This window comes from Dipodomys merriami, unplaced genomic scaffold, assembly GCF_024711535.1.
Source record: "Dipodomys merriami isolate MVZ:Mamm:240054 unplaced genomic scaffold, mDipMer1.0.p SCAF_5, whole genome shotgun sequence".
Lineage (NCBI taxonomy): Eukaryota > Metazoa > Chordata > Mammalia > Rodentia > Heteromyidae > Dipodomys > Dipodomys merriami.
Window position 1 is genome coordinate 73388100 of NW_027206068.1, and position 21795 is coordinate 73409894.

The 21795-nt window shown below is 40.2% G+C and overlaps 1 protein-coding gene across 1 annotated transcript in view; it reads left to right on the forward strand.

The window, feature by feature from the left end:
- Cntnap2 (contactin associated protein 2) overlaps positions 1-21795 on the forward strand; it is a 1671549-nt gene that overhangs the window by 1043947 nt on the left and 605807 nt on the right. The window contains exon 12 of the mRNA XM_069996967.1: positions 12637-12756. Within this exon, the coding sequence (XP_069853068.1) occupies positions 12637-12756 (120 nt within the window). The remainder of the gene's footprint in view (positions 1-12636; positions 12757-21795) is intronic.

Consider the following 21795-nt stretch of genomic DNA (forward strand, 5'->3'; position numbering starts at 1 on the left):
TCCCCACTCCCGTGTCACTCTTCCTAAAGTCCCATCAAAGCCCCATTTCCTTGATGGTTCCCAGCTTCAACATGCAACAATCCACATGCTTCGCTCTTCTCCTCCTTGACTTTCTGAATGTTGCTCCTTTGTTCAGACCCAACCAATCCCGTGTTTGCTCTGTTCCATTCAACAACAGGACCTCTCCTGTGGTCTAATCTTCCATAACACACAGCTGCGGACAGGAACTCACAGGCTCCTCTCCTGGATAAAAACCACGCTGGTCTGTTTGTTCAGCCTCGAACACACTATGGGAAACACAGTTGTAATGTCCCCAGTACGAGGTATCACACCTGCCCAGGCTCTCCCAGCATTGATCAAATGAGTACAATTATACAACTAACTACACACACTAGAGTGGTAAGTGGTAAGTGGTCATCTCATCTCGTTTCTTTAAACTCCTTCTAATGTTGCTCATCACTGCCAAAGACCATCAAGATCCTTAGGTAAAATATTATTTTTCAAAGACCCAGTCACTTACTGCCTCTGTTCTCATCTTCTTGTAGGTGATTACTTTGAAATCTGCGCTCTAGTCATTCTAAATGCCTTTCTGAACAGCCTTCTCCCAAGAGCCTCACACTGTAAGACCTTGTAACAGTGTCCTTTCTCTTCTTTGAACACGTCCCCTGTCCTCTTCTGATCATATCTACTTGGTTCTTCAAAGTCCAGTCACTTAACTCTAAGGGTATCAGTCTGTCTTACAGCCTGGATTGAGCCAGTGCCCAGACCTGTTCTGGAGCTCAGGTTTAGCTGATGACTTGCAGAGGAACCAGCCCTAGGCTGCAGCTCAGATATGCCTTGGTTAGTTCATTTGTTGTTGGGCTTTTTTTTTTCTTTGTTAAACACTCCCTTTCGATAAACCTGCCTTTACTCTTTCCAACCTCTCATGGATATGAAGAATAATTTGCATTCCTATGTATTCAGACACAAGAAGTCCAGGTAGACTTTTCACAATAGCAGCACAACATTCCAAGTAACAACATAGCAAGGATTTACCACCCAGCAGAGAGGAAGTGACAAGTCAACAGAACAGTTTTCCAGGATCATTTAGTAAGGGTATGGTGTTGGTGAAGCATAATCCAATGACTGATGTAGGTAATTACAAAAACTGAGTCAGCAAGAAATGGCAATTATATTTAATGCAGTATGATTAAAGAAGCAGAAAAGTGCAATAACTTTGAGAGTGATTTTCACTAAAAAAAATGCTTAAGTAAAATGAGTTTTAGTGCTTACTGAAAGGAAAACAGTTCATTTGTGTTCAAGATCCATTTATATTATAGTCCATATGATGTAGCAGAAATATGATGATAGAGAGCCCAGATCTGATCTGGTAATTCGCACTACACAAGTGAGCAACTTTGGATTGAGTGAGCTATGGGACATCGTGAGTTGTGATAATACAGTGACTGAGAGCAGGGGCTCTGGGCTCAGAGATAACGCTGGTGTGTGGCTTTAAAGCTCAGTAGCCTTCTGTTGGTGTAATCTCTCTAAGCTGTGCTTTCCTTCCTTGTAAAGTGAAAGAAGAAGTATCTACCAAATAGGATTACTAGGAAAAACAGATGGCATATTGCTTGTAAAACACTCGGCATAGAATAGGAGAGCTCCAACAGATGTTGTTGTTGCTATAATTATAATTATTTACAAGGAAGGAGATAGATTAGATCATCTCCCAGGCCTTCCCGGCTCTGAAATTCTCTGGATCTATGAACAGCTCACACTCAGATGATGCCAGATAAATGAGGGCTCAATGTATATAGGGCAAGAAATCAATATGGACAATTTCCAGTTGTGCCCTGGTAAGGTAAGGTGTGCAGAGCATGAATTATTCAAAAACCATGGTTACACTCAATATATTTTTATTTGATCCTGGAACACATGGAACTTTTTAAAAGAATACTTTCCTCTCTTCCTCATCTAATGCTCAATGATTAAAATGAGCTTTGCCAAAGGAAAAGAGATAGAGCAATGCTAGGAACTTGAAATACGGTATTTCACATAGGAAGGAGAGGGAGTTAGGCGAAGTCTTCCAGGAACTGGTGGGTAATAGAAAAATCAAACAGGATAAGGCAATCTCAGCCTCGATAATGAGCATGCTGATAGTGGAGACCACACAGTCCAGCATCTTCTATGCAGCTTTCTAGGAATATCAAGCATCTCAGATCCACATGTGCTTTGATGATGTAAGGGTAAGGAAAGAGCTAGAGAATGCCTTAACTGGATGAATCAAGTTCAAAGGAACCTAAGAACCGCAGCAGCAGGGTCTAACGAGAACTCCCTGGGCCTTGGCTGCCACCCCTCACCATCCTAGCCTCATCTACCTTCGCTTTATGATTATTTGTTGTTGTTGTTTTTGGTTGTGGGGCCTGAACTCTGGACCTGGGCTCTGTCTCTCAGCTCTTCAGCTCAAGGTGAATGGTCTACACTTGAGCCACAGTGCCACTTCCAGTTTTCTGATAATTATTTGGAGGTAACAGTCTCACAGACTTTCTTGCCCAGGTTGGCTTTGAACTGTGTTCCTCAGATCTACAGCCTCCTGAGTAGCTAGGATGACAGGCAGGAGCCACAATGCTCATTTAATTTTTAAGAGTATTTTCTCAGCTATTCACATATGCCCTCGTCTGAGCCAGATGTACTGATGTACTTTTTCCTTTTTTTTTTTTAATTCGTTTGAAAGAATTGGTTAGCCAAGCATCAGTGGCTCACCCCTGTGATCTTAACTACTTAAGAGGCTGAAATCTGAGGATTGTGGTTGGAAGTCAGCCTTGACAGACAAATCCCTGAAACTTATTTACAATTAACAAGAAGAAGAAGAAGAAGAAGAAGAAGAGAGAGAGAGAGAGAGAGAGAGAGAGAGAGAGAGAGAGAGAGAGAGAGAGAGAGAGAGAGAGATGTAGATATTGCTAGAAATCGAACATCTCTCAAATGGTTGAACAAAAATAGTCAAGTGAGACCTCAAGGCCTTGAGTTCAAGCCCCAGTACAACCACTGAGAGAGAAAGAGAGAGAAAGAGAGAGAGAGAGAGAGAGAGAGAGAGAGAGAGAGAGAGAGAGAGAGAGAGAGAGAGAGTTTCTTCAGGAAGATATTTGGATTATTCAAAGATAAATAGATGTGTAGGACAGTTGCTATAGTCTGTGTTGGACATCTGCTACCTGATGACCAACTCGATTGCTGAGCTTTAATTTTAATTTCTTTATTTATAAACAGGGTAATCAATTTGTTTGGAAGCTTAGCGTTCTAGCCAGCACCCCATGCATGTATAGTACCTAGTCACATGGCTATATGACTATGCAAAGTGAATAAAGATACCTTATTTGGAGCTAGTAACTCCCCTCCATCACGTATGGAAAGCCTGGAGGTGGCTGAGCATGTTGAGTTCTCATCTGGCTGATTTGAAGTTAAATTGAGGAAGTGTTTGATGCCTTTGACACCTGTCTTATAAAACAAGCCTACATTCTCCCAGTCCTCATCACAAACAAAAGTGGGGAAACCTACTACCAGAAAAGCTCTTTACCAGAAAGCAAGAACATACCAATGTCCTGCTGCTGCTCCGCTTTTAACAAATATTCACACAGGATCACCTATATCTAAACCTTAAGTTAGCTTTGAGAAGTGAGCTTAAAAATTGCTAATAAAAATCTTACAATTCTGAAAACTCCTGTTAATCCTTTAAGATTCAGATTACTGTGTTTTATTTGTTTTCTTAAGAAAGCAGATTATAGTGTTTTCACAAAGCCTTTCCTGACTGTCCTATATCAATACACCTAACCCTCATCCAAATATTTTATATTTGGTATAACATTTAACAAATCTTAAAATATCTTACCTGTCAATATGCCTGGCTCATCTATTTTCTATCTGTAATTAATCAGGCCCTCTGACTAATTAATTTTTTATTCTGAGTTTAATTTATACTAGTAGTATATTATACTAGTAGTATATTAATTTATTAGCAGGAAATGGAAAGGACTTATTAAGTACAATGAAGAGGTAAAGAAAAAACACAAATGCCAACATGGTAAAGAAAGAAATACAGGTGCTAACACATTTTGAGTCAATATTTCTAGTCTCATTCATGGGACCCAGTGAAAATGCAAATGGGGGACGTTAGAACTGGGACGATAGATAGATGGAGCAGAGACATCATCGTCAACTGAGCAAACGATGAGCATGGAGTCTGGGCAAATGCTAGCGTGGCTGAGCTCAGTCAGGATCATCTCTTAAAATGGGTTCTGTTGCTTGACTCTTAGGTTCTCTAAGCTCTCCTCTCCTCTTGTAATCTTCTCTAACCTAAAACTAGCCATGAATGAAATTCAACTCTTTGTCATGGGAAAGTCCTTAAGTAGAGAACAATATTCTCTGGGTTGGTCAAAATGATCAAGAATCAGCATTGATATGACCAAGAACTGTGGCAGCCACAGTGACCCAGAGACCAAAAAATAATTCTGGTTTTGTGATTATCTTTACAAAAGTAGAAGTCATTGTTTTCTTTAGATGAATGCCTGGGAGCAGTACAAATAGTGGAGAGACTCAAGGTGGGTCAAACCAAAGGCATAAAATGAAGCAGAATGGGGAAAGAAAAGAGTGGAAATGGAAGGAGATTTTGCTTTGATTTCCAAAACAATGTCTGAAAGGTTTGATAAGCAAGGAAACACAAGCTGTCATTCTTTTTACATGGAATGAAGATTTTGTCTTCTCTATTTTTCCTCCCTGAACTAGTCCCCTCCCTTAAGACTTGGAGAGGCAAATGAAACCAACAGGGAGCGATAGCAAGTAATATATCACAGAGAAATTATACTCATAGAAAGATCATAAACGAATATTAACATGTATTTAATATTAAATGTCTGAGTCTAAACCCATACTCAAATGAGGAAGGAGGCGAGACTCTTCAAAAACTAAAAAAGAGAAATGTAGTCATTACCTGATTCATGTAACTGTAACTCCTCTGTACACCCTTACAATAAAAATTAATTAATTAATCTAAAAATAAGCAAAAGTAATAAATCAAACCATACTCGTTCAACATCATCATTTGCTGTGTGTCAATAATGAGACAATAGTTCCTAGGGGAAATAATGTAGTTTACCTAGGGCATTCATTCAAGGTTTAAAAACAAAATCTAAAGAGGCAGAGAACATATGAGGTTAATATTCAAGTGTTAATGAGGACTTAGCTATTGTGAAGCTTATATTGTGCTAATTAAAAATAATTGCATAGTCCTAGAATTAGGGAGTTTTCACAGAGGAAGGGCTCAAGGTCACTACTGCCTGTCTGAATTTCCATCTTGGCTGTGCACAAATCTCAATAGTTACCTTCACGGGAATAATTAGATTCTAGGAAAGCAGGATGTTCTTACCAAATTCATTAGTCTGATTGAGATCAGAAAGTCAGTTGCATACTTTCAAATGAGAAAGACCTCTTTCCAAGACAGAAACTTACTTCTCAAAAGCCAGATTCAACTCACACTGTTGACTTTGTGAGTGGAAGTGGGTCATAGTAAGAAAGAGCCTAGAGATGGTGAACATCTCCTACCCTAAAATTCCCCACATACACTATTTTTGCAGGTACACCTCTGTTTTAAAGTAAAGCCATCTTTACTCATTCAGAAGGAGAATCTCCAAACATCCAGTGTTACTTCCTAGCTACTTGCAACTAGATTCCTTTAGCATGGCATGCAAGGGGGCAGGTAGAATGTGGCCAACTCCACGACAGGAAGCAGGGAAATCGAGGCTCTCACATACACGATAACTATCCAAAGTGGATAGGAATGTCTGTGTTGCTACACTAGTTAGAAAATGAACCATAAATGTATTTCATGACTTCCATGGCTTCCTGTCAAATCATCACAATGGAAAATGTTCCACAGAGAACTTGTAGGGATGTGTTTACTTTGGGACACGTGATTCATTTGCTAGCCTGACCAGTCCATGTCTACTTCTGGTGATCTACGTGCTTTTCAAGGGAGTCATGGAAAAGATGCCCAGCACGTGACCAATTGCATAGGAGATGTGTTACCAGGTGGCAAGGTCCTAGCTCAGCTTGTCAGCACCAGTGGCGCTCCAGTGCTCCCTGGGAAGGGCTAACCATTAACAGGTGCTTTTACTGTCTAGTATATGGAGCGCTTTGCTCTTAAAACATTGACTTCTCTCTGCCAGTAACCTCAAAGTCCTGCAGAGGCTTCATGCTGTGTCTGAGGCCTGAGTAGCCATTTTCTCTCATTCTCCTGGCTGTGGCTGGTATGGCGGGGGGAAGGACATGTACAATATTCCTCTCATGGCCATCACATTCAGGGCCATGTGCAGCTTTGAAATGCAGTATCAAGTTGGAGTTTGCTCTACTGTCTTTTCTTACTGTGTGTCCTTAATATTTCTTTTATTAATCAGCTACACCAGCACAATATCAGGCGCTTAATAATAAAAGTTTGCTTTTACATAATCATTTTTATGTAATGGTGATACACAAGATCACACATACACACTTATAAAGATATTCATCTTCTGATTCATGTGAACATGTTCCTTTATATGGCAGAAGTAATCTTATATTAAGAGCTTTCACTCAAAAAGATTATCCTGAGTTATTTGTGCAGGACTAACATCACCACAGGGGTCCTGTGACAGAGCAAGTAGACCCAGTGTGAGCAAAGAACCAGAGGCGCTCTGAGACTAAATCCACCAGCCCACAGTGGCATGAACTGGAAGGTGGAATTAATAGGATGCAGGCTCTAGAAACTGGGCGGGGGAGGGGGGGAACAACAGGAAAATGGCCTCTTTCAGAAGACATACAGCCCTACTTACACCTTTCTTCAATTTAGCTCAGTGGATCCTTTTTCAAAACTGACTAGAGTTGTCTCATGATCAACTGTCTCGCTATTCTCAGTTGCATAAGAAAATAAATGTTCACCACATCAAGTCGCCAAGTGATCGCTTCCCACAGCAGCCATAGGAAAAGAATACATTAGAACATGGTCATTTCCCATTGTATGTGATAAGGTGTCGCACAGATAACAGGAACAGGTAAGGTACTCAGGACCTGCCACTTGGGGTCATTCTGTGCTATGACACCCAGTCCGATGTGTTCAATCCTAGTGTTTCCAAATACCTGCCATGTAATTATGAAGATATAAAATCCCATGAGACCTTTTTATTCTGGGACTAGCAACAGAGGAAAAAATTACTTGGCCAATAAATTGATGGGCTTTGTGAGTCTATTTATTTCCTCATCAGCAGTCAACAAGCAGTATTGATTATCGGTGATGACTCAGTCCCCTCTCTTTCTTTAGTGGTTGCTACTCTAGCCCTGGTATTTGTAACATGGCTAGGTAGAGCACCATTGGGCACAGTTTGCTGGGTAGAACATTGAAGCTCCCTGCCTTTGTTAGCACAGGTTCAGCACTAAAACCTATGCAATACTTAATTTAAAAAACACACAAAAAATATTACAAGGTACGTGATTTCCTTTAATCGGCACACTACCTTAGTGAAGGAGGGATTATTGCCTTCATTTTATAATTGTGAAAACTAAATTTTGAGAATAATTTCCAGTAGTAAATGACAGAAAGTGGATTTGAACTAAAAATCGCTAAATTCCTTCTTGCAACCATAAAAGTCATGAAATTTAACTGTATTACAGCTGATTTTGTCATGTGATCTCAGTCATGAATCCAGATTCACATTTTGAAAGCATAGTCAATGGTAAAAATCACACACACACATTATAAAGTGAGAAATACAGAAAGCATGAATAGTTTAAATTCCCATAATTGGACTGCTGTAAGATCTTTCTTTACTTCTGTAAAAATAACTACTGTGATTTTTTAATGTATTTTCTTTCAAAATTTTTTTCTGTACATTCATAAAGTATATATTTTGACACTATACTTTTAAGACTCATATCTTATTCCTTTTTATTATTTATATTATTTATTCTATCTTATTCCTTTTTGTTATGTGGAAAGAGTGAAATGGCATTATAACCACATTGTAACCCCATTCTCGCCTTATTTAAATTTTTACTATTGCCTTTTCGTGCCCCATCCCCCCCCCCCAATGTTTAAAGATACACAGAAACGCCATCTACTCTTCTTGAGTTGATTCTCTTTTCTGGATTAGAACCACGCCTCTCAAAATGCAGCCTGCCACGAAAGCACCGCCTCACTTGGAGCCTGTTGCAACCACAAATTCTCAACCAAGTCAGGCTCTCTACGGTGAGATCAGGAATTCTATTTTAACAACCGTCCTAGGTGATTGGCAGACACGTGCAGTTTGGAATGACTATTATCTTTGGAAGAAAATGAGAAAAAGATCCTTAATGACCAAAATTTTCACAACCACGTATCTCTACAATCTACTGCTAGTTAATTGCTTGGGCAAAGGTCTACAGCCCTTATTAAAATGCCTTTCCACAGGGTCTAAACTCAGTGAGGAGTGAACTACTCTTGCTGTGATCATTCAGTCATGATTGGACATGCATCCATTCCTGCTCATCCAACCAAAAATCCTTCCTCAAAATCAGGACAGGACAAGGAATAGGGACATTGCAAATTCTTTTCTGTTATATTTCTTTCCTATATGAAAGCATACAGAATAGAAAAGGGAAACACTTCCCAGATTCTTGTCTGCATGGTGAGTCTGAGTCTTATGAGGAAATATTGTCACAGATGACATTCAATAAATCAGTCAATCAGATGTCCCATCAACTGTCAACAAGCATTGCAGACTATGAGCGAAGAAGCCAATACCCTGGAGTAGACATGTAGAAGAGAGGAGCCTTTCCGAGAAGGAGAATCTCAGTGGAACCCAAATAGCAATTTGGAGATTGGGGCAGAAATGCCACGTGTACTCCCATTAAAGTCTTACCAGGAGTCAGGCACTGTGTTAAGAAATGGATGTGGATTCTTGCTTCTTCCTCATGATGTCACTGTCATATAGTTATATGTCTTCTCCACACAAGGCTCAACATGGCTAGGTAACTCGGTCACCACTGAGACTCAAGCGTATTTGACTACAGAACCATGTGTCTCGTCATGTCTGCCTTAATGGATGAATCTGGCTGAGAATTTTGTAGTTGGTGAAAGAGACCTGTGGATTGCTGTGTCTAAGCAACCTAGAGCAAATCCGCTCAACCAGACATTAAGTTTAGCAACGCAATAAAGCCACAGATGACACGTGAAAATTCTTATATTCATAATCTAATATCATAAATATGGAAGAAACACCACACATACTTCAATATGATAAAGATGAAAGGCACCCTTGGGTAAGAAATAAAGAGAAGAGCCATTGACTATGGCTCTTACTACAAACTGAACCTGATTGTAAAGAAAGGGATTGGGGTTTGGAAAGAAGAAAATGAGAATGATTCATGATTACAGTCTAGAAAGAGCAAAATCAAAACTTTTAATGCTAGATTGCCCTGAGGGGTAAGAGGAAGACTTTGAAATTTGGACTCCATATTCTAGCTTATTTTGAACCATATGCCAAAATTTTAATAATCTAGAGAGTTACATTAGTGATTAGTGAAGTAGCTAGTTCATTTTTAGTCATTGTAAATTTAGATCACTCTTAGCTCTGATTTCTCTCATCTGCTTTTATCCTGTTGGTCTCCTTATTGGTCTTAGGAACGTGTGAATTCATCCACACCCTCCTTTCTCATATTGCATCAGTTCATGTACTGGTCAGCTTTCACCTTGCCAGTAGCAACAACACCATGATCTTTTCTGTAATTTGTAAGTCATTTCCCTACTTTTTACCCTTTTTTCTAAAATACACACCTGACTATAGCATATTTCTCCTCCAAAGATCTTGGGTATGAGTTATACAGATTCTAACCCACTGCCTGTTATATCAGAGACACTCAGTAACTACTTCCAGCAGGAAAGAAGGGAAAATGAAGAAAACAAAGCATGTTAGAAGTATTTTTTTTTACCTAATGTGGGGTTGTTAATTGGAAAGAGAATTGAAGGTATCCTTTGAGAAAGGAATTCAGGTTAATCTAAAGGGGAGAAAATCTTGGTAGAGGAAGGGAGGAAAGGGAGACTCGGACTCCATATTAACACACCAAAGAGCCTAAAAGCGTGACTCAAGTGGACTTCATAGAAATTCTCCACTACTTGTGGATTAGGTAGTTTTTTTAAAACCAGAAATAATTCTTAATTTTGTTAAGAGCTCTTTCACAGTCTTTGTATCATCAATGTGGAACTGTTGAGAGAAATGTTTTTTTTAAATTTTAGACAATCTCATTATAAAGGAGGCATGTAAAACATCCATTTAGTCCCTCTGCAAACAGGTGCAGCCTGTGTGAGGAAAAGAAATTCGTCACAAAGCATGGGAAGAAAAAAAGGAAAATAATGAGAAAGAACCTATCATTTAATTACGTGAATGTCAGTTTTTTACCCAAACTAGATTTGAAGTAATTAAAGCACCTGTAACAGAATGAATCAGGAAAATAGCTTTCCTTTTTTTCCCCCTGAGATAATGGAAGATTAGGCAGGGAGCCAGGGACTCATTCCTGTGACGCTAGGGACCTGGGAGGCCCAAACTAGGAAGGTCACAGCTTAGGCCACCCTAAGTTAGCAAGTTCCAAGACTTCTTCTTTTTTCTTCTTCTTGATATGATTTTACCTTTTAAAAAGTAAGGTGTTGAATGAAGGTTACCATTTCACAATTCAGTGAGTGCATCTGTTTCTTTTTTGGGCAATGTCATCCCTCCCTTTGCTTCCTGTCCCCCCTTCCCTTTCCCATTCTTGCCCACGGGTGGCATAGTTCATTTTCCATTGTTCACCCTTCCTTCCTCCCATAGTGCACCCCCACCCCACTCACTTGCTAAAAAGAACAAAAAGAAAAGCAAAAATAAGCATGACCACCACCAATAACAACCATACAAACCCATGTTTTTATTTCTTGGAATTCATTTTGGTCAATAGGATTTTAAACGTTCCAAGGAGTTACACCTTCGGGTTCCTCCCCTAAGGGTTTTCTCTTTTAGACTGACTGCGTATATGTGAATGCTTAGAATCCTATATAGGTTATTGGGTCCATTAATATTTAAATCTAGCTTCTACATATGAGAGAAAATGTGTGCCATTTGTGTCTCTGAGCTTAACGAACTCACTTACCTGATTTCATCCCAGGTCCACCATTTCCCTGCAAATGACCTCACACTGTTCTTTCTAATGGATGAGTAAAATTCCATTGGGCATACGTACCACATTTTTTTTTGAGTCACTCATCCAGTGTGGGGCATCAGAGCTGATTCCATACCATGGCTACTGTGAACAGTACAGCAATGAACATGGGTGTAGAAGTGTCTTTACCACTTCCTGACGTGTCATGTTCTGGGCAGATGCCCAGGAGTGCTATGGCTGGATCATAGAGAAGTCTGTTTTGTTTTTTTGAAGAACCTCTAGCCTACCATCCAGACTGGTTGTACTAGTTTACAATCAGTCCTACCAACAATCAACAGTGCCATAGTGTCCCTGCCAGTTTTCTACATTTTCCCAACACCAATTATTGTATATTTTTGGCTCCCTTGTCAGGTAACAGATAAGTATACAGCATTTTTTTTCTGGACCTTCTAGTTTGCTCCACTGATCTTTGGGCTTGTTTTTGTACCACTACCAGGCTGTTTTAATTATTATAGCTCTGTAGTAGAGTTTGAGGCCTATGATCATAATCTCATCAGCAATGCTTTTTTTTAAATTTTTGCCTGAAATTGCTTTGGCTATTTGCAGTCTTTTATAGTTTAATATGAAGTTTTGGATTGTTCTCCCTATCACAATGAAGAACCTCATTGGAATTTGGATGGGGTTTGCCTTAAATTGGTAATGGGGTCATTTTCACTGGAGGTCTTTCCGTTTCCTGATGTTGTCCGTGCTTTCTTTCTTCAAATTTTGATAGATTTCACTGGGGAGGGAAAGACACTTTCTTAACTGAAAAACTTGAGTGTGGCGGGGCTCATCTCTCACCCCACAATGTGAGTAGTGTGGTGATCAGTGTAGGCTAGGCTAATCTGGGCAAAGTGCAGGAGCAAAAGTCCTGGAGGTGCGGTTAAAATAGTAAAGCACCTGCCTAGCAAGCACAGCCCTGAGTTCATGTATTGTTTGTGTGAAATTCATATTAGCTGTGCAAAAAATGTGGGTGTGTATGAGAGAGAGAGAATGAGAGAGAGAGAGAACGAGAGAGAGAATTTTCTATGATGTCTTAGTTGATAGTCTAAAAGGCAGCGAATATTTTGTGGCCTTTCCAAATGAAGTCTCTTAAAGTAAGAAATGGATAGCTATAAATAACTACAAATTAAATTTTTGTAATGATCATGAGCCCTGCTAATATATTATAGTTTATTTTTTCAGAAAATCTATAGTCTTAATGCTCTTCCCAACAACTACATCATATCAGAAACTTGCCAGTTTTGTTTTTAGGGCTGAAAGGTGGGGGAAAAAATCTAAGTGATGGGTTTAATTAAGGAAAAGAAAGAATATTTATGCCATGAAGAGGGCTTTCTTCTACGCCTCACACACCAGTGCTAGGCCTGGGTTGCAGAGTTTATCTGGGAAGCCATTTGTCTTGTGCTGTACTCACGCTGGATTTTTGTTTTCCAGCTATCTATGAGCCATCCTGTGAAGCATACAAACACTTAGGGCAGACGTCAAATTACTACTGGATAGATCCTGATGGCAGCGGACCTCTGGGGCCTCTGAAAGTCTACTGCAACATGACAGGTAACGCTGTCACATTTGTGCTTTCTGCGATGGCTGTTCCTGTCTGTGAGGGTAGAGAGGTCCATGCACGAGTTCTTTCTTCAGTACTGGATTCTCATCACAGCATTTAAGAGGCTAAATATTACTGGATTTGTGAGGTAAAACAGTGAAACCTACTTTAAAGCAATAAAACCTTCTGACACTATATTTGTTTTGGAAGTCTACCTCTGGCTCAAATAATTAATATTTGCTATTAAAAAAATACAAAGCTAAGCCAGGCACCCGCGGCTCATACCTGTCATCCTAGCTACTAAAAAGGCTGAGATATGAGGATCATGGTTCAACATCAGCCCAGACAGGAATGTCCATGAGACTCTTATCTCCAATTAACCACCAGAAAACCAGAAGTGACGCTGTGGTTCAAATGGTAGAGTGCTCACCTTGAGTTGAATTGCTGAGGGACAGAGCCCAGGCCCAGAGATCAAGCCCCACGACTAACAACAACAACAAAAAATACATATCTAAGAATAAAACCCAGAATGTTGTGAGATTGCAAGGCTGAAGTGGAGAGTGAAAACTGGTCCACAAAAGTACATCTATAAGTAACTTAAGAACTGGAGTCACTGTTCAGCACGTCCCAGGCTCCTGCAAAGGGAAGCTTTAGCTCACACCTCTGTTTTCCATGATTCTGGAAGGAATCTTCCTGGACTGAAATCCACGTAGGCGCTAGTGAAGATCACTTGAAAACCTTTCATGAAATTTATTTGGGAAGAGAACCTAGTCTTTATTTCATTACCTTTTGTATTAGAGCGCTGAAATGAGATTTGCATTCTTATAAACTCCCATGTCTAGGCTATACAGTTCTCTACGATAGGAGAAAGAAAAGTCTACGCAGACAATAATACCCCCTTAGCCTCCAAAATACCAGAAAAGAGTGTAAGATCTACACTATGTTCTGCCTCCATGGATGAGGCTCATGTCCAGACACTTGTGAGCTTTCTTGCTGACCTTCACTTCTGTTCTTCCTGGAGGTCACGTGTGATCTGTCAGCTCTGGACTCCGTCTTTGTCTAGCTTTCTCCTGACATATAGTTTCTACATACATCTCAAAAGAAAATTAGAAAATCAAAACTGTAATTCTCATGTGAAAAGCACACAAAATGAAGGGCTGCTTTGCTTTGCGAGGAGCTGGCCTTCATGTATGTAGATTGAAGGGCTCACAGACACATAGATCCAGTCTTTAACTTTGTCTCCATTCGTAACAGAGTGTCACCACAGTGGGAGTGAGTATCCAGGTTTAAGCAGGCAACAGTGAAATACAATAAGACTTTTCTTCTATCACCTAAGGAACTCATGAAGATCATTGTATCCAGTGACCTTAAAAGAATCTCGCTTTTGAGTCTAGCTGGCAGCTTTTAGCCCTCTATCTTTCCTTCTTCTGGGAAACAAAACAAAACATGGATTTACCATCACTAACAGAGTAGGATACCACACCGCTTGGTTTAGGCTGTTCCATTTCCAAGAGTTGTGCTCAAGTAGAAGAGGAAATGCCATGCTGAGATACTCTGGATAGTCTTCATCTTTCACTCTATACTATGAGAAAAGGCATACAGACCCAAACCCTAGAGAATAAAAGAAGGCATTTTAAAAGCTGAGGAAGAGAAGAAAAAAAAGGGGGATCCACAAATGAATGTCTCAAGGCACAAAACAGGTTTACTCCAATGACTGGAAGCATTTACTCCAAAGCTGGAACACTTTGAGCCTAGGAAAAGGCTCAGATGCAGGGCGGAGATAGGCCCGGTCAGAATAGACCATGGGATTGTAAAACAAGAAGAAGAAGAAAAAAGATTGATTTCTTTTTGTTCTTGTTGTTGTTTCAAGTGTTTTTCAGTTGCCATTGGCATTTTGAGCTGGAGAAACAGATTGTTGAAAAGATTTTGGGGGTTGGATGGAAGCAACTTGCAGGGTGATGTTTTTAAATCGATGTAAAGAAAGAAGTGCCTCATGTCTGTGGTGATCCGGTGGAAGTGTTAACACAGCAGGTATGCAGAGAGGGCAGCTGGACCAGATGGAGGATGGAGCACTGTCTGGGGAGTCCTGGGCTGGGTGGCATCAGAGGCAAGAGAAGAGAGTCTAGGAAATGTCACCCTTGATGTCAGAGCCTGTTGGCTGCCACATAGCTGGTTACTAAGAGGGAAGATTTCTAGTCAATCTTTTGTATATCTCATTGTGTTTCAACAACATGATGAGAGTTCCTTGCTTAGATCTTAGGCTCTCTATAAAATATGGTTATTGCAGTCCTTATCATTTGTGAGACTATAAACATATATTTCTAGTATATACATCTTTAAATTGTACGTGGTTCTTCAACATCCTAAGGTTTTTGTGGGTTTTTTTTTTGTTTCTATTTCCCTTGGATATTTAGCAATATCTTCTCCCTCAAAAACCTTCAGCTTGTAGATTTAAAGTTTTATTTACTTCTTCCTGCCTGGTGATCCCTAATAACCATAATAAATATGGCTAGATACAAAACCAATGGTGGTTTTTTCCTCCCTTAATATTCCATCTCCCAATTTGTGCTCTTTATTATTCTCCTTGCATTCATATTTAAAAATTAAATATGCATCCGTGTTCCAGGACGTGAAGCTTAAACTTCCAAATAAAGAGTATCTCTTATATATTCTCCTTACTACCAGTTTTGTAGTTTTCTCCAAAAGCCATTAAGCTTGTTTACATAATTTGGGCTTTATAAAGCCTCGGGATTTAGCTGATCAAATTCTATTATCTTCTATAATGGGACAAGCTGCTCGTGTCTTTTTAATCTAATATTTATAGAGAGTTTGTTACTCAAGTTCCTAAGCACTTGCAGTTGGTAATGTTCCTTTCTTTATCATCTTCTTCTCACAAGTGTCAGTGGTTCAGGGTGGGTAGAAGATTAATCACTCGGTGGTGGACTGGGGCTCTGGGGAAGGCGTGGAGAACCTCACCCCTCGCCCGCCCATCCCTGCCCTGCAAGGCCAAGCTGGCCTTTCTTGTGTTCGGTGTTCGGTTTGTCTTCTCAGCATCAGCACAAATGCCTCATCTCACAGTTCCTGTGGCCCAGGCATCCGGCAGTGGGAAACTGAGTCCACCTGGGTCCAGCCCCTGATCTGGTTGGGCTCAAGGTCTTAGCCAGGGCTGTGATCTTCACCGAGACCAGAGATTTTTCTCGAACATTCTTTCCAGTTGTGGAGTTTAAGACCTACGTCCTCCTTTCAGGCTGGGTGTTTGGTTTTATCTGCTGTTGTGGTTGTCATTGGGTTTTGTTTGGTTTCCTTGTGGGTTGTTTGTTTCTTTGCGTGGCCATGGACTGCCCTCGGCTTCTGCAGGCAGCTCCTGAGTCCTGGTCACAGGTACAACAGTCCACCTGTGATCTGCAGACCCTGCCCAGGCGCTCACCTATGGGATCGTTCCTGCAGAGACCTTGGCCCACTTCACTCACTGTCAGCTGACCACACAGGCCTTTTCCAACCTGCAAACTCCTGGTGGTGCTGCGGAAGCGCAGAGCCCCTGGAGCGAGCCCAGCGTGGGTGTGGCCCCGCCCATGGGGGCGGGGTGGGCGTGGCCAGCAGGGGTAAGATGGGCGTGGCCCCACCCACAGGGGAGGAGCAGGCCTGTTACAGGGCATGGCCAGCAGAGTAGCATTGGTTTGGCCCCGCCCATAGGGAGGGGCAGGCCTGTTATGGGGCGTGGCCAGCAGAGCAGCATTATTTGACCCCGCCCATGGGGAGGGGCAGGCCTGTTATGGGGCGTGGCCTGCAGGAGGCCGCATCTCCAAGGCTGCCATAGAATCCTTCGCACGTGGAGCCAATGTCCCCTGCAAGTAACTCTGCATGTAACTCACAACTCGGGAGCATGGATGTCCATGGAAGCAATTAACATGTTTCATTTGCAAAATGTCATTTAACTATTCATCTAATCGTTTTCACACTGTTGAGTAAGCGAAATTTTGATAAGATAGACCAGCTAGCACAAAGGTTACTTCCTAGCTGGAAATAAAAGTCACGGACCTGTAGGGAACGCACGGGGAGGACGCTGCGTGTCACACACACAGTAGATTATTGACGCCCAAGTAAGTGCCAGGCACATTCATTCTAAGACTCTCCGGGGATGGACAGTATCATTAATGTTCCTATTCTTAAGATAATAAAAGCTCAGAGAACATAAGTAGGTCATACATGTTGTCAATTGTGAAGCCTGGTGTTTTTTGAAAAAACTTTTATTGTAAAGGTGATGTACAGAGGATTACAGGCATGTAAGTCAGTTAATGAGTACATATCTTATTGAGCAGTGTCACCCTCTCCCTCATTTTCTCCTAGTTTTTCTCCTCCCAACCTCCCTCCCCACCCCCCAGTTCATTTCCAACTAACAATAACAGAAGCTTGATTTTTAAAAAAAAATTTTACCAAGGTTTGTATGATTCAGAGCTAGCCTATAGTGGCTGTGTGTGTGTTGTGTATGTTGTGTGTGTGTATACATACGTGTGTAAGGTCATACTTGTAAGTTCAAACAGCATTACTCTTTTGGACCACTGTAGTATGATTTGTAATATGTTTGCTAAAACGATTATTTCTCATTTGTGTGCCTTCCTTATCATCAAAACTTCCATACATGTTTCTAAGTCATAAGCTAGGGTTTAGATAGCATTTGGACTATAAACTATATCCTTCTTAGTTGTCGAACTGATGCCCTGGGGTTTTTAATCAGAGAACACATTTTAAATGAAATCAGTATGGAAACCATTAGGCAATTGTTTTCAGTTTTACTTCATAATTCAAGCAGAAGTATTTCCTGTAATGTACTTCTCTGAGAGCTTTAGGGGGGTAATTCGTAGATCTCCTGTGTATCTAGGTTAATTACCCCTTAAGATTGGAGCCCCACGTGTAGGATAATTTAGATGCTATCCCTGATACCTGGTTGAGTTTTCCATGTAAAGTCTTACACTGAGTCTGACACAAAGCTGGTTGGAATAGACTTCTGTTGGGTATAATGTGATTACAGTGTCTTATTCTCTCCTGCTTTTGAAAGAAACCCGCTAGAAATGAGGACAGGTAGGGCTTTCCAGCTCTCTGCAGGGCCCATTAACACAAGTTAGAAGCTGCTGAGCCTCTAACCCCTTCATGCCCTGTAATCCGGGAGCTCTGATGCCAGCGCATGTGGTCTCAGCCTAACCTCCAGCGCTGGCTTCTGTCATTTTATTCCCTCCACTCATTTCTACTTTTTCCTACTGAAGACATTTCCTTGCCCCCGTCTGTCTCCTAACCTAGTTTACCTCCTCTATAGTTAACCTACATGTACAATCGGCCTCCTCTGTCTGCTTTCAGCCACATTTTCTCCTCTCTGCCGACCTCTCACAAGCTGTCTTTGTTAGAAACCTTTGTAATCACTCAGCAACTCCTGCCTCACGTGTTCAGCCATTTCGGTTCCTCACAATCAGTATAAATCTTTGAATTCAATTCTGTTCACACTGACTTCAATTGAAAATCTAGGAGCCAACTCACCGATCAAACACAGCCTGTGAAGGACTCTTCTTTGTGACTGATTACCCACTCACCGAACACTTTCTTTTGGACTCGCACTTATTCTATAGATGGCTTCCACCTGCCAGGCTGCCTTTGAACTCTCTTCTTCATTGTGTGTCAGTCATCGTGATAGGTTAATACCACAAAAGTTCCCAAACGGTGTTCGAACTTGGAATTAAGAAAGGAAGTGCCAAAATATAGGAGCCCTGGTGCAGACCACACACTGTGGACCCTACACAGGAAGACAGCGCTGGACACCATGCAAAACCAGAATGAGGCACCTGTGCACCCATAAGAAGAACAGGGAACCACCAAAGTTCTCTCTGACTAAGCAGACATGTTGGTTCCTCGCAGGTCCTCTGCCTCTAGATAGTCACACAGAGTAAGCTATAACTATAGAGACATACACTGAAAAAGAAGACTGTTCTACCACCAACACAAGAAGTCAGGTTCACTTCTGGAGGCTCCAAAAATGGTGTCCAGATGCATGTGAAAGTGCTTTCAAATAGTTGGGGGCAACCTTCCCAGACAATATCATAAATACGTGTCTTTGCTGTGCAATAGCCGGGTTCAAATTCTGAAAACCATTTCCTACCATGTATGGCTGGGAGCTATTGTTTTGTTTCTTCTGGTTTTTGGAAGCCAAAACTCTTGTCTAGTCCACAATAAGCAACTGCTCAGACAGCGTACATTTTTTTAATCTTGGAAAATCCAATTAAGATCAGCTCATTGCATTAGGATCAAAACACACCAAAATCCACAGGAGTAATCTAGAAATTTCACTCTTCGGGCTATACTGGAAGCCAAGGCTGACTGTGTTGTTGATTTCCAAGCCCTAGGACTTCAGTTTTGAGGATCACATTGTTTTTGAATAAATCAAGTTACACAAGCAGATGACTCTGGAAGTTTCTTGGCAAGAATAGTATATAGTAGTTAATCTTCTCTTTGATTTTCTATCTTTATCTCTGTCTATTTGCTACAGACTAGGACGTTAAATAATAAATTGCACTAATGCTCTATTTTCCTATACTGGAAAACACTAGAAATTATATTTCATGAAACTGATATAAACTAGAATTAGTAAGTCACATAAACAGTCTCTACTTAAAAGTAATGTGCTCAATGAAGTATGAAAAAATAACTTTGGAAAAGAATATCTATGCTGATGTAGTTTAATTATTTTTAAAAATCCCTGGTTTGCATTTTTGTACTTGCAAGTTCATTAGGACTGACCTGTCTTCACAAAATTATTAATCTTGTATCTTCTTTGTGTTCATAAGTTTAACAAATAAAGCTTCACATTAAGAAAGTAAGAGTAGGTAAATACGTGTTATATCAACTTCCTTATAATCACTGATATTAGTATTACTCTATTCATTCTTGGCTTAATGTACGCAAATTTTATTGTACCTTTCCTGGACTAATGTTGGTCCTTCTTAGAATGTCCCATGGAATTCCTCTCTTCATGGGTAAGAAAAAGCAGCACACTTTTGTCTTGGCCTCTCTGAAAGTTCTCAAGACATGATCAACAGCCTGGTACAGAGTAGACTCTGAAGGCCCTGTTTTTGGTTCTAAGACTAGAAAGTACTGGCAGGCATCTTCCGACGTGCCACTTTGCTCCAACCTAAACTGTGTGCTCCCTGCATCTGAGGCCTATTACCAACACAGAATCCCTTTGTAGGTCCTGTGTCTTGATCCAAAAATGTCTTCGTCAACCCTCTATTGGAACTCATACAACCTAATTCTCATGTCTCCTCCATTCTCCATTGAATCCCTAACTTATTTAAAGCACATCCTAGTCTCTGTGATATACCTTTAGTATGACTTAGTTCTTCCCTCTCAAGGAAGAGATAACTCCCCTTGCCTAGCAGTTCTGAAATGTTACAATAACATGTCATGGAAAAGATCCAATCTGATCCCTTTGCTGGATATTCACTTTCATACAGGCAATAATGTCTTCCAATTTCACAGATTTACTTGCCCAGGCTGACTTGAAACCACAATCCTCAGATCTCAGCCTCCTGAGTAGCTAGGTAGGATGACAGGGATGAGCCATCAATACTTGGCTTGACTCCAAGTCTTTTAAAAAGCGTCTTGGTCATACCTTTAAGAGGATTTAAATTGTCTGTGTCATTGTAGGAAAATATTTATCATCTAAATAATTCCTGAAGTGCAAACATCAAGGAAGTTGTATAAACATGCCTAAGTCAACATGCCCTTCACGAAATTATGAAGAGATCATACGCTGAAACACTTTCAAACTGTGTATCAGAAAATTAAATTATTGTCTTCAGAAGAGATGCAACACTTCCAACATTTGCCTCAGCCCAGCTTGCAAAACTGTGGCTTTTGAATCGAAATCAGCTGTTGTTTCTTAAAATTTTCACTGAATATCTTTTAATGAATATACAGGGGAAAATAAATTATGAAGTATCCTTACCAATCAGTCTCTTTTCATCTGATATTTAAGTCATCATTTGGACTTCTCCATCACTTCAGTAGACCATTAACTGACTCCAAACTATTCCTAATTCTGGTCATTAGATATATATTTCTTTTAATTTGATGAATTGAATTGTGTGTCTTGATGTGCAGCAAGTTTAATAACAGGTGCAGTGTGGTGGTGTTCTATTAGTCATCAGTGCGAATCACTTCCTGTCCTTCAGAGACGTTATCACCTGGGAACTCTTTTTAGAATTTTAATGTGTTTACTTATTTTTATGTATTTGTTAATCTGTTCAATTACCCAATATATGAATTCATATTGTATGCCACGCACTTGGGACATAGTGATAGGCGTATACACATCGCATGTGATTATACAATGCTTATACTATTATAACTATGTACAAAATTGTTCCAGAAAATTAGCATAGTTTAAAACCAGTGGTCAAGTCATTTCTACCAGAGGCATTGAACCACTGAAAGGAGAGAAGTATAGTTGCTATTTCTTATTGTGCTATTTTTCAACAATTACTATTGACAACTAAGTTAGCAATTCTCAAATTTTAGTAAATTTTGTGCCATCTTTACCAATCTTTGAACACCCAGACTACCTACATATTTAATAAATACTTGTTCTCATTGTCAGAAGCAATATTCACAAAATGTTGACTTTAATCAACTTGATGTTCTTTCTTAATATACTGTGAAAACATATTGTGTAGCATAATGCAGTATAATATAAAATGATAATTCTCAGAGCATCAGTGGTCCACACACTTTGGAAATTGTCACTCACCCAAATACTGCTCCCAATTTAATATTTTCTTTTTGTTGAAATGATCAACTTTTACGCATTTAACCGGAGAATTGTAGCTAGGACAATCCATAGATCTGCCAAATCCAAACCCTTATCTAAATTCAAGGAAGGCTTCTGGTAGGACTATTGCTTAAACCACAAATGCAATTTGGTAGTAAATTATTAAACTGGATCTTAATCAATTCTTTACTAATAGTTTATTCATGTTGACCAAAAGCATTCAGCCACTTCCTACAAA